This window comes from Mastacembelus armatus, chromosome 11 (genome assembly GCF_900324485.2).
Source record: "Mastacembelus armatus chromosome 11, fMasArm1.2, whole genome shotgun sequence".
NCBI lineage: Eukaryota > Metazoa > Chordata > Actinopteri > Synbranchiformes > Mastacembelidae > Mastacembelus > Mastacembelus armatus.
The window spans coordinates 14,459,356-14,471,943 of record NC_046643.1 but is presented as its reverse complement, the minus strand read 5'-3'; the positions used below and the strand labels follow the sequence as shown (position 1 = coordinate 14,471,943).

At 40.7% G+C, this 12,588-nt stretch overlaps 2 protein-coding genes across 4 annotated transcripts; both read left to right on the top strand.

Annotated features, from left to right (window-relative positions):
- LOC113125931 (serine/arginine repetitive matrix protein 2) lies at positions 1 to 2,700 on the top strand. Its single transcript, XM_026299606.1, has 2 exons — positions 1 to 142; positions 1,012 to 2,700. Exon 2 carries the CDS (start codon positions 1,013 to 1,015, stop codon positions 2,513 to 2,515), a length of 1,503 nt encoding a protein of 500 aa, XP_026155391.1. The 5' UTR covers positions 1 to 142; position 1,012; the 3' UTR covers positions 2,516 to 2,700.
- Positions 1,023 to 12,393, top strand: LOC113125933 (transmembrane protein 79-like). Of its 3 annotated transcripts, none has more exons than XM_026299610.1 (7): positions 1,023 to 1,132; positions 4,095 to 5,100; positions 6,478 to 7,295; positions 8,523 to 8,717; positions 8,790 to 9,012; positions 9,598 to 9,810; positions 11,761 to 12,393. In XM_026299610.1, exons 3-6 carry the CDS (start codon positions 6,578 to 6,580, stop codon positions 9,788 to 9,790), a joined length of 1,329 nt encoding a protein of 442 aa, XP_026155395.1. In that variant the 5' UTR covers positions 1,023 to 1,132; positions 4,095 to 5,100; positions 6,478 to 6,577; the 3' UTR covers positions 9,791 to 9,810; positions 11,761 to 12,393. The 3 variants fall into 3 exon arrangements, with proteins under 3 accessions (XP_026155395.1, XP_026155396.1, XP_026155394.1); XM_026299611.1 differs by lacking the exon at positions 11,761 to 12,393 and adding an exon at positions 10,100 to 10,436; XM_026299609.1 differs by lacking the exon at positions 11,761 to 12,393 and having other exon boundaries at positions 9,598 to 10,085.
- Positions 12,394 to 12,588: the final 195 nt, after the last annotated feature.

The window sequence follows — 12,588 nt, the reverse complement described above, 5'->3', positions numbered from 1 at the left end:
GTCACGGACGGCCGGAAGCGGTCGCAAATTTAAACAACCATCATATTCAACAATAAACGCGAACTTTGACTTTTAGGGGCTCTCTGATGAATCAGTATTTTAGGAAAAAATAGGCTAAAACCGTACAGAGGATTTCTTCAAGGTGAGATATACTCTCCGTTAATTGCAGCATTTCATTTGCTTTGAACCGCTAGCTGCTCTCTCTGTCGCCCGTCGGTTTTGAAGCCGACTATGTCCTGGAAAACAATTTGGTCCACAGTCATCGCGACGATTAAGGCCTGAAATGTGTTGAAATTATATGTGACAACAAAGCCCACCGTGCATGGGCCTGTGTGAATTTTTTTTAACAAGTTGCTTATGTTTCAGTAATATGGAGAATAAAACACCAAATTATATAATTTCACGCAGCCACGTAAATTGTTCACGTTATTCCCGCCGCTGCACCATTGCAGTCCAGAAAATAGACCGAGCCGTAGAAACCTATCTTTAAAGTAAAAGCAGCAATAATATCAGCATGCTACATGCATGAATTATTTTCCGAATAATATTTAAAAATATACGCGTGCTGCATATGTATAGATTATATTTGTTCAGTCTGTTTTTTCAGGAAAAGATTGATAAAATGAATTTCTGAGCCAAAAATGTTTTTTTTTATCAGTATTTTTTTTTTCTTAGATGGATTATGATGCGTCACTAAAGCATTTTACAAATACAACCCTTATGCATAGATAATGTGCAGACTTATATAGAAGCCTAAGCTTAAGGCTTTAATTCTTGATTTCAATTATAGGTAATCATTGTGCCATGATAAGGGAATTGATAAACATGTGCATCAGTACTAGTGTTTGTAGACACAAATTTTAAAACATGTATGTAATATATATTATTATAATGGTCTAATTTGTTACTAAGGCCTATATTACCTTTTAAACAGAAAATATGAAGTATTTTCATTTTTCCTGGTGACTATAACAATGACTCCATTTCTTCTTTTGTTTTTACAAAAATTAGGATGGCTGAGACAGAACAAGGAGATACTGTGAGCAATGAAGCACAGTCCAGCATACAAATCTCCAACAACAGCCCTACTAAAAGAGGAAGGGGAAGATCACAGGGTTCAAAGAAGCTAAAGGTCTGTGTTACAGATGTTAACCTAATGGAGCTGGTTTCAGGCATTTCCAATGGTGGGTCTACACTGTCCCAGAGTGGAAGAGTGTGTCCAGAACTCTCTGGCACTCAACAGACGACACACAAACGATCAGATGATAAACATGCTGATAATTCTGTGCAAACCCATCAGGGTGAAGGGAGGCCAAAAGAGTCAGAGAAACAGGCCAATAATGGAGACTCTCCTCTGACAGACCATACTCCCAAAAAAAGAGGCAGGCCAAAAAAGTCTCTCAGTAAAAGTACCGCTGAGAAGGGTGCTGCTGGAGACTTACCAAATGGTGGCTCTGACACACCAAAAATCGGAAGGGGCCGCCCAAAAGGATCCATTAAGCGCAAGTCAGAAAGTTTAACAAGTGGTGATGAGGATGAAGGCAGTTCTGTAAAACCTAAGAAAAGAGGTCGACCAAAAGGCGCCCTCAATAAGAAACCTCGGCTGGAGAAAGAGGTAGAGAGCGAGGGGGAGGCAGAAACTGATGGAAGCCTAAACACATCGAAAAGGGAGGAGGTGGAGGTGGATGGCTCCGAGGAGTTGACGCAGGAAGCATCAAATGGCATCTCGGACACACCTCGGAGAGGGAGAGGGAGGCCAAGAAAAAGTGTTAAACAGAAGAGAAGAAATCAGCGAGAACTGGTCACAGAGGGATCCCAGCCAGAGGTGAAGAGGGGAAGAGGTCGACCTAAAGGATCTTTGAACAAAAAACCTCCTGCATATAAGGTGCATGGTAACATGGGCCGGACTTGGAAAGTGCAAGTCCCGTCCACACTAGGGAAGCGTGGTCGATCAAGAAAACAACCAGGTAAAAGGGGAAGGCCAAGGAAGTATCCTCTGCCGTCACCTGAGGAGCTGAAAAAGCCAAAAGTATGGAAGCCACTTGGAAGGCCGAGGAAATACCCACGTGTTGATCCTCCAGAGGGAGTTTCACCAGCTCCTCGCAGAAGCCGCGGTCGGCCACGCAAGTCAGAGTCTAAGAAAGGCGCCCACTTTCGCAAAAATTTGCCCTCTACTCCAAACTCAACACGCAACCCTACTGATGGACCCCAGAGAAAGAGGGGCCGTCCTCCAAGTACTACAAAAACTGAAGATGCTACCCCAAGAAAAAGGGGCCGCCCTAAAGGTTCAGTCAACAAAAATACCACCGTAAGTAAAACACAGCTCGACAGCGCACTCCCTGACCATTCAAACAAAAAAAGAGGTTCATCTCCTCTTGGGCTGGAATGTGAAGGAGAGCCAGCAGCTAAGCAGGCGGAGCATGATGCGCAGACGATACCCGCCAAGGATGGAAACCATACTGAAGCAGCAGCCGTCAAACAGCATGCAAGCCTCGAAGTTAGTAACCAGGCTTGATGACCGATCCTGGTCTGACCAAAAAAGTTGGCAGTAGTTGCTGTTTAAAGTATAGAACACAGTCTTGTCAATGAAACCATGTTTTTAACATCTTGTCAGTCGGGTAGGCTAGATATTCAGCAGATGCTCTGTTTTCCTAACTTGTCCATCTTGTTTATTGTGCTTGATTTTTTTTTTTTTTTTTTTTTTTTTTTTTTTTTTAGAAATACTTGTCATCTGAGTAAGCAGCAGTAGTACTAATAATCTTTTAATCGAACTGGCATGTAGAGTTCATTATTATAGACAGTTGCTGTTCTCATTTAACTTTAAGATGTAGTTGTTTTTTGTTTTTTTTTTGTTAGTTGAGATGTGACAGTAAAACAGTAGCTGGGGAATGACTTAATGGGGGAAGACCAAACAAATGTTGAAGAGATGAGATAGAGAAGAAAAAAAAAAAAGAACAGTGAAACTATAGAGAGCCGAAGTCCTGGTGCCTTGTCCGGACTGTGGCCTCTGTTCCATGAGCTTCTATCCGTCTGTCACTGACTTGTTTTCATCAAAAAAAAAGAAATATGTTCTACAGCTTTAATTCCCATTTTCTAGGATGAACTGGCAAATCACAGCAGTACGAGGCTCAATAACATTTAGAAAACATTTTTTTCCCCAACAGATATCGGAAACACATCCTTTTGTAAATATGTATATATGTCTTTGAGTTTAAAATGAACCATCACTAATATTCTTATGTTTTATAGGAAGAGAGGAGTAATCATGTAAAGATACTAAAAACATTTTTAACCTATATTGTACATCATGTGCCAATAAATAACCTAAAATGGACCAAGTGACACTTCGGCTCTCTATTGAGTAACTGTGGGGAGAGTTTGGAGGCTTCGGAGGTAAAATATATCTAAATGATGTCACACTTCCCTCCTTACATTTCACAGTTGATCACGTCTTTGTATTTGTTTTTGCCTTAATTGCCAAAGCTTTGAATGTATCATCAGTTTCTCTGACTTCAATCGATGAGTTGTCCTGCACAAATCAGCCTCTCAACTTTCGTTACTTGCATTCCCTGACCGGACAAAAAGCTCTACATCCAGTTCCCTAAAGACGTCCTCCTCCACTTACGCCTTTCAATTTTTTTTTTTTTAGTTTCTGCTGCTGTTGTTGCAGTCGTTTCACTTTTCACTAATGTGTAGCTGTGAAGCCTTTTATGTTTTTTTATAACTTGTGACTTTTATGAGATTAAATTCAAGTGATTGAATTAATTTCACAATTTACTTGTTTTTGAGCACCTTCTGTAAAACATTGTGTGACGAGTTATCAGTATTACTGATATTAACACAACTTAATGGTTGAGTCAAGAAATTGAAGTTTCTAAATGCCAAATTGTGCTTCTGTGTGTCCAGTTATAAAAATGTGAAATGATTAAAATGGAGACTAAAGGTTTTAAAAATCCCATTGAAATTTGAGTTTGGCTTGTGAAGTAAAATCATTTTAAGTGGAATCTTTGAATTTTATGTGTTTTGAAGAAGCTAATAATTTGTGAGATTATAGTCTTGAAATAAAATGTTGATCTTGCCGTTTTATTTTCCAGTGTGCTGTGATGTTTGGATGTGGTATGACTTGAGTTCCTTTCTATCCCTGTGTGGGACTGTAGAGAGCAACCCCAGACCTCAACACTAGACCCAGTCACACACGTGAACATCAAGTGTGGCATATACTGTACCAAGGTGGTTCACACCCACAGTCAGATCATCGTGAGGACTACGAGGGGGTACGGATACAAGTTCAAGAGTGGAGCAACCATCAGCCACCTCTATGTGGATGACATCCAGTTGTATGGCAAGAACGAAAGGGACATGGACTCACTGATCCACCTGATGAGGGTCTATAGTGAGGACGTCTGGATGTCATTCACACTGGAGACGTGTGGCCAGATTATAGTAAGAGGGAAGATGGTAAAGACCAGTGGATTAAAACTACCAGGGGACCACGTAGCAGCACTTCAGGCACGGAGGCTTCCAGCCAAAGTCCAAATTCCACAGACTGTACACCAGGAGGAAAGAGGATGGACGGGGACTGGTGAGCGTCAAGGCCACTGTCCTGCATGACACCGAGAGAAACCAGGAGCACATCAGCAAGATGGCACCCAGAGATGAACTGCTGAGAGAGAGTCTGAGAGCAGCAGACAGCTCAAGTGCTGTGGCATAATTAAGACCCTGCAAGATGGCTGAGGTGGCTGAAAGAGATAAAACAACACTGATCATAGCAGCACAAGGTCACTATAATCAGGGATCTACCAAACTAGACAGGTGTGCAAAGAGGCCTCACATACAATCCAACATATAAAGGTGCGATGCAAAACACAGGCACAACTAAGCGGCTGGCACTGTGTACAAGAGGGGGAGGAAGTGACGCTTTCAGTCCTTGGAAATACGCGCGGAGTGATACCTCTTCTCTGTTTCCTCGTCTCTGATTAAAGACTAGACTGAGCACCTGGTCTTACCTGCCAGGTGACTTCTGATTTCACCAGCCAGACAGGTCGCGATTTAAAAACACATTTCTGGACACGTTCGATGATGTGGCCGCAGTAAAAACAGGTGAGTTCATCATCAACCCTGGTTTGTTTTCTCTGTTGAAAAGTCCAAAAAAAAAAAAAAAAAAAACAAACAACAACAACAACAAAAAAAACCCGGCGCTTAACGTGGAGTCGCTAAAGTTGTAGCTACAGCCTGAAAGTGGATTGTTCACTGGTGTGGATAAGGCTCCGTGTCTACACGGCCACAAAGTGGTTTGACAAAACCTCAATGAAGGTTTTCAGGATTTGTAAAACACTGGGTGGTTTTAATTTGTTGGACTGATCAGAATAGGCCGAGTAAAAATAACAAACACTGAGAAGGCCCCTGTTGTCACTATATGACAAATGAAGCCTGTGTGTTTGTGCGTGTGTGTGTGACAACTGCACATTTATGTAAAGTCTCGGTCTGTAACAAAGTCCAGGCAGTGTCAGGAATGCAGCCATGTTTGCATAGTTTCGTGTGTCTGTTTATTAGTCACAATCACTTCACTTCCTTATCAATGTAGCAGGTTTTTAATGGAGTGTTTAATGTAGTGTTCATTTTCTGAAAATATTCAGTTTGTTTTAGAAAACAGGCTGTTCAGATCTGAAGTGTCAAATATTCCCTCCTGAATTTTCCATGATGATAGTTTGGGGTTTTAGTTTTCAAGAGAACTTACTGGTTTTTAATATTAGGAGGTAAAAGTTGCAGATGCTGCCCCGTAGAGTTTGTGCAGCAGTCATATAGTTATGTCTAGTACAGTATGTACTTTGTGTGAGTTTTGAAAACTCTGTTCTGTGATGTTTTATTGTCTGTGATTTGTACTTTATGGATCTGGCACTGCAGCTTCCCTACTTTTTGTTTTATATGACCAGTCTCATCAGGCTCTGGGGGCCCCCATGGCTGTTTCTCACAGTTTTCTGACTTTATAAAGAATCAACTATTAAAGAATCATCAAAGTATTTAACACTGATGCTCATTGTTAGTTTCAGCACTAACTTATATTCTTTTTATATTTCAAAATATTCAAAATTTGGACTGCCCACAAGAAGTTATCTCCTTCGCATCCCTGCATGTATTCCTCATATATCCACAAATTTACTCTTATTGGATAATGTTGTTTTTGGTTCCTGTCTTAAAGTTGAGCCATGCAGGTGTTGGTTTTTTGCAGCGCTGTAGCATATGAATGGTTTTTAAATCGTATTTGCCTGATCTTCTGTCTCCAAGTCAATCAGTCAGTACTGACAGCTGCAGAAACTCAAAATGTGCTCTAAACACTGTTGACCTTTGTTAGGGGCAGGACGTGCCACACAGGCCAGCACACCCATGGCAAACAGTCGACTTTGATTGTTTTCTGAAGCTGAAGGCAGCGCACGATGTTTTAAATGTTTCTGCAACTTTCTTTTTTTCCTCTCACAGGGAAAATCAACACATGCGGCTAAAAATGAGTTTCAGTAACTGGAAAAAGCTTCGTTAAGTCAGATCCTTCACTGCAACAGGTAGTGACTGAAAAGAGAGAATGTCGGGTCTTGGTGATTTAATTTCAGGGTTACTTGACGATGGGGCACTTTCCTCTTCTTGTCCGATTGCTGAGCCACAAATAGCAGGATGTAAAAAGGCCCATGAGGGCAACAGTGCTGAAGGTAGAAACAAGAATACCAATGAGGAGGAAGATGAATTAAAGGGGGAGGAAGATCAACAAGTGGAGGAAGAGGAGGAGGAGGAAGAAGAAGAAGTGACCAGCTCTGGTCTTGTGGAGCCGAGCACGTTACCGTGGCCCAGAGAGAAAGACAAGATTCAGACAGAAAGCAATGATGGAGACAGGTCAGAAGATGGAGCTTCAGAGCCTGAAGAGAGGGACACTGGGTTCAGTGGAGGAAGTCTAGACCTGTTGGAGGAGCAGAGCCAGGACGAGAGCGACACAAAATGTAAAGCCAAGTGGAGGGAGAGCATGCCTGAGGGCGAGAGGTGGAGGGACGATGAGATCGGGGTGCAGCAGGACAATAAAAGGGACAGCACACTGGCGGATGAGGAAGTGGAAGGAAAGTCATACTTGATCTCTGAGAAAGCTGCTCTGGGTTTCACTCCACAAGTCAAGATTGTGCATCCATCCAGCAAAGAGCTTCCTGAGGGGAGCCAGTACCTCGGGGAGAAGGATGTGGAGAAGCAGCCGCAGGTTGAGCCCGACTCAGCGGGGCAGTTTTACTCTGAGTGGCAGGAGCACGAAGAGAAATACTGTGAGTATATGACACAAAGTGGACTTTATTGCACCTGGTGTAACATATGGTGACTCACTCCTACTGACGTGTACTAAGCATCATCACATAATGTTTGGTCTGAGCAGGACCAACCAGAGACATGGGTTGACCTTACACACCTGCACATTACCCAGTGTTTTAAACAACAAACCCCTACATTTCCTCAGTGATGTAATTCTTCATGTTAATATCTTAACTGTGTATTTTGTTAAATCTTTAATTTTCACTTGATATAACTTAGTGGGTATAATTGCAACTACTTTGTTAATCTATGAAAAATCCCCATTGATCACAACAAATGCAAATCACTTATACTTAGCATTGCCCCTTAGAGTTCTCTTACCAGCTTTTTTTCATTGATTACTTTTCTTTCAGGCAGCCATTGTTAGTGCACAATACAATTAACTGATTTCCATTTTCGGTCTTCACTTGACAAGCTCGCCGCTCGAAAAAGCCATTTTTAATATTTTTAGTAAAACCTGCGCTTTTCCTACGAAGTTAAAGTGTGTGCTGTGGAAAAGGCCCATTACCATAATGATTGTAATATTAAAAAAAAAGTCTGGTTTGAAGTATTTAGGGACATTTTAAGCCTTTATTAGTAAGACCATTGTGAGCTGACAGAAAATGAGAGGAGAGAGGTGGGAACAACAAAACTGGGGATGCTGTGGTTCATTATTGGTTTTTTTTAAACCCTCCTCCCCCAGGCCACCAGGGCATCTTAAAATTCCAATTTCTTAATCCCCTAATCCTTCCCTACTAACTGTTTACTGATTTATTGCCCAAATACTGCCCGCTTTCAACAGCTAATGCATCTAATTAGGGCCAGGACAGGTAAGATTATCATTAAGACAGAGGCTCACAAAGTACTCTGAGAGGAGACATAATCTCCTTGATGTAATGTTCAGGAACATCAGAGCTCGCATGCAGAGAGGTGCAGTTAAGGTTTTAAGGTAGATGTTTACTGTAGGTTTGAGAATATCAGAGAGATGAACAAGTTTAATTTAATAGGTCAGATATTGGATTGTTGCAGCAGATTTTCACTCTCTCAGCCTAGTAACAGCATAATGATCCCTTTTCTCCTTAATCAGATATTATGATGTCTTTAAACGAATCATGCTTTAACCTCAGTGTCCTCCATGTCACCTTCTTGACCCATTAAAACACAAGTGCAGGTGCTGAAAAAAAAATCCTCTTCCTCTTCCTCAGACGTGTGCAAGCATCTGTGCAGTGAGAGGCTGAAACTGGCTGTAGCGACGGTGGCGGCAGGGCTCCTCTTCCCTCTCCTGGTGTGGGGAGGCTACGCCTTCCTTCCCTTTGAGTCCCCGCTGCTAGAGAGCTCCCCCCTCAGAGTGGTGTACACACTGCGCTGCTCCTTCTTCGCCACCATCCCAATCCTGCTCGGTAAGACCTCAGCCAAACGAACTGTCCAAATGATCTAAAATGAAGGTAATAGTGACGCTTGCCTCCCTGCAGGTGTGGTGGTGCAGGGCATGGCCCGGCTGCGTTACAGCGCGCTGAAGCCCCTCTACCAGAATAAAGTGGGCAACATAGAGGTGGCCGTGCATTGGCACTACGTCAACGAATCGCTGGCCCTCTTCCTGTTCTACTTCCTGCAGCTAGCCGTCATGGCAACCTACATCAGCCAGGACCTGGTGAAACTGGTGCCGCTGCTCACCATCATATTTGTTTTCGGCAGGTATGTGTACCTGCACATCACACACATATTGTTCAGTGTTTAGGCTCTAAACCAGGATTGGTTATTTAAAACTTTATTAATGGCCGTCATCATTGTTTCTGAAATTCACTTTCCTTACTGGCCACATACAACAGACTTGTTATGGATAAATGAAACCAATACATTTCACTTAAAAAGTGTTAAAGGGAAGAACAAAAGGGCAATAGAACAATGATAGAAATCACAGCTAAATTATATTAATAGGTTTATTAAAAAATGTTTTTGCTCCAATGCTTGTGGAAACCTGCAGAGGAAAAATCTCCAAATTAAGTAAAGTTAAAATTATATCCTGATCCTTTCAGTAGTTCTCGATATATTTCACTCAAAATCACACATGACAGCACTACAAGAAATTTCAGATAATCTAGAGAATCAGTCGTAAGGATTCACCTGCTCGATGCCAAGACATTTTTTTATGTCCTAATTGGTGGGTTGACCTGCCACCTGCCATTTCTAGAGCCGTGCTGCTAGACATTTAAAATTCCCTGCAATGATTGAATTACTTCTTGATGTTAATCAGTTTTGTGGTGTGTTTTCGTGCTGCAGGCTGATCTACTGGCTCTGCCTCTCTCTGGGCAGCAGCATGCGAGGCTTCGGCTTTGGCTTCTCCTTCTTCCCCATACTGGTCATGCTGGGCGCCAACCTCTACTACGTCTGCTCGTCGGTCGGAGAAGGGGCGGTTTTTGATGTAGCACCGCCCACTACACCACCTCCTCCAAGGCAACGCTGGTGGGGTTAAACGGCAACGTCCAGAAAGCGGTGAGGAGCAAAGAGACACAACTTTAAACACCTTTTAATATCAAGGCAAAAAGACACTCAGGCAACTTGGTTCATTAACTTAGTGGCTTTTAAAGTTGTAATCCTTCAAATTTAAGTCAGTGTATCTGAATTGATTAGAACTAAAAAATTGAGTTAATCCAAATTTCTGAATGATCTGATAATGGAAAAATATGCAGAAAATTGCTTTCTGGTTTTGTAGGCACACTGTCTTGATTGACTCTGTTCTATTCATAATGTGTGGCATGTTTCCTGTGGTTTTGTTTGCCAGGTTCGTCTTAAATTTGCATTCATGTTTAGTTTCCAAGTGAATGCCTGGTCTGAATTTCCTGTAGGAATATCAGAATAGACCACTGCCACAGAAGAGGAAATTTCTGAATGAAGAAAACTTAAATGACAATTGCAAAAATGTTGAATAGTCTTAAAGATCTACTGTAATTATTTCTTTAGGCTTTAACATCAAATCAATAATATGAAGTGAAGCTCACATGTTTAAAATGGCTGCAAAAAGTATTTACATGCAGGAAGTGTCATTAGTCATAAGTGTAAATACCTTTGAAAAGCTCTTATTTAAATGCAAATTAAAACTCTGCACAAAATATTTGTTTTCTCGATGTATATTTACTGTTTCGGCATCATTTGTCTTCCATTATAAACACTGAAATAGCCTGTGGTTTCAGGTGACAGGAAAGTGAGACATAAAATCGGAAAACTGTCAGTAATCTGCACAAAATACACATATCAGACCTAAATGTTTGAGGGGAATATTAAATTGGAGAAAGTATTTTTAGGTACTAGTTGTAATCTTTAAACTTTATTGTTGTACCTGAGATGGTTAAATGGGTTTTTTGTTCTTGATGTTGCTTTAATCAAAGGGTTTCATGGTAGTTTTTTTTTTTTTTTGATCAGTGTATGAATTTGTATTTAAAAAAATTCCAGATGAAAAATGTTTCTTAGTGATCATATTTTAGTTTAAAATAAAGTTATAACTGTGGTAGGCTGTGATCTCGAGGCAAGTTTCAATAGCTTCAAATAGTCGGTGCCCAAACTGAAACCCTGAACAATGCAGTCCGTCTAGAACAGCAACAAACAGACGAAGGATGAACCAGCAGCGTCACAGTTGAAGTTGACAAAGAAAGATAAATATCACAAACATGTTTCATCAAAACAATAACCCTGCAGCAATTCAAAGACCTTCTGACAGTCTTGGTTTCCCACAGTTAGGATTCATTAATTTGAAAAGAGCCAGAGCATAAATACACCCTACAATGTTGACCTTTCACCACCCACTGTTTTTTTTTATTTTTTTATTTTCAGGGCCCTGACACTACAATGCCCTTTAAAGGCTATTAGTGCTATAGAAATTTATATATATGAATAAATAGATTACCCCTCTAATCTTCAAATCTGTAATAATAAAATCAGAACAAGATTTACACCTCCCCATTTGGACTTTTCTCCTTGTATGTTTAGGATTTTAGCAGTAACTTTGGAAATGACAAAGTGAAATACATGAGCAGTAAAATTCACACCTGCCTAATTGTTGCAGCCTGACTTTATTTGGCATGACACGTAGCTAAATTTAACATTTAGGATATTGTTTTGTAACTGAAATGGCCGAGTTAGTTCACTGTTTCTTTTCTCGGGTCTGATGTATTTGTATTCATGTACACGCCCTTAAGTTGATATCAAAATGTTGACTCAGACATGTTAGGACCTGTGCAGGAATTCCCCTGGATTTGTTTCAGAGTAGAAAGATATAGTGAAAGTTAAAGCTGCAGACCCAAACTTCTCTCATCTCCTTTTATCCTTCATAGTTTCCTGAATTTTTAATCTCTAAGGATGAAGGACTAAGGCTGTCAAGATTTTCTTTGTGCACAGTTACCATGGTTACTGGTGTTGTGACACTGACCTCTCTCTCTTTGTCCGCAGTGTTTGATGGCAGGAGCTACAGTTTCTGATGGACAATCTTACTGATCTTTAAAAGTTACAATAAAATAAAGAATGCAGCTAATACCAAAGAAATGGCACAAAGTGTAGATTTTTGATTTAGGCCTAGAGTTTGTCTCCCTCCAGTGGCCAATCACTGTGTAAGCCCTGCCAGAGCTGAAATGTATAGTTCCTTGTTTTATTGTATGACATACTAGCTACACAATGTGTGACTATAAACCCATTACAAATAACAGCAAAATCTTAAGTCACAACAGTCCGGACTCACTCTCCTGTTTGGTGAAGTATCACTTCTTACTTTCCTTCCATCTTTCAAGCCCTTTATTCAAGGAATATTCCACTATTCTCAGGATGTGTGCCCCTGCCCACAGAGCAGACCCATAACCACTCACCTATCAGCCAGCTCTAGGCAAACAGTGTATCTGATGATCTGATGTGACGCAAATAGTGTGAGGACTTAATAAGCACATTTTCAGTTTCTGTCCTGTCTGATCAGGCCGATCACTGAAGTGGATGTCTGTGTTTAGATGACGCAGCTGCTACTGATCATCCATGCAGCTGTATGGGATAGCATTTATCTTTTTAACTTAAATTTATTTACATTTTCATACAAATGTTTTGCAGATTTAGGCCTAAAAACATTTTTGACTGTTTAATTTCATAATTTTGCAATTGTCCAACTGCTGGTACTCGGTTTTATAACCAGGTTTGCAGTCAATACTTATAATTTACAAATTATTTTCTGTATAATGTATGCAACATACACACATATATATATATAAATACATGTTAAGAAAATAAACCAGAGAT

What these genes read in the sequence shown, in the direction of transcription:
- LOC113125931 (XM_026299606.1), top strand. Translation starts at nt 1,013, where the DNA reads ATGGCTGAGACAGAACAAGGAGATACTGTGAGCAATGAAGCACAGTCC.
- LOC113125933 (XM_026299610.1), top strand. Translation starts at nt 6,578, where the DNA reads ATGTCGGGTCTTGGTGATTTAATTTCAGGGTTACTTGACGATGGGGCA. An exon ending in CACCATCCCAATCCTGCTCG is followed by an intron (nt 8,718 to 8,789) that starts GTAAGACCTCAG and finishes GCCTCCCTGCAG; the next exon opens with GTGTGGTGGTGCAGGGCATG. An exon ending in ATCATATTTGTTTTCGGCAG is followed by an intron (nt 9,013 to 9,597) that starts GTATGTGTACCT and finishes TTCGTGCTGCAG; the next exon opens with GCTGATCTACTGGCTCTGCC.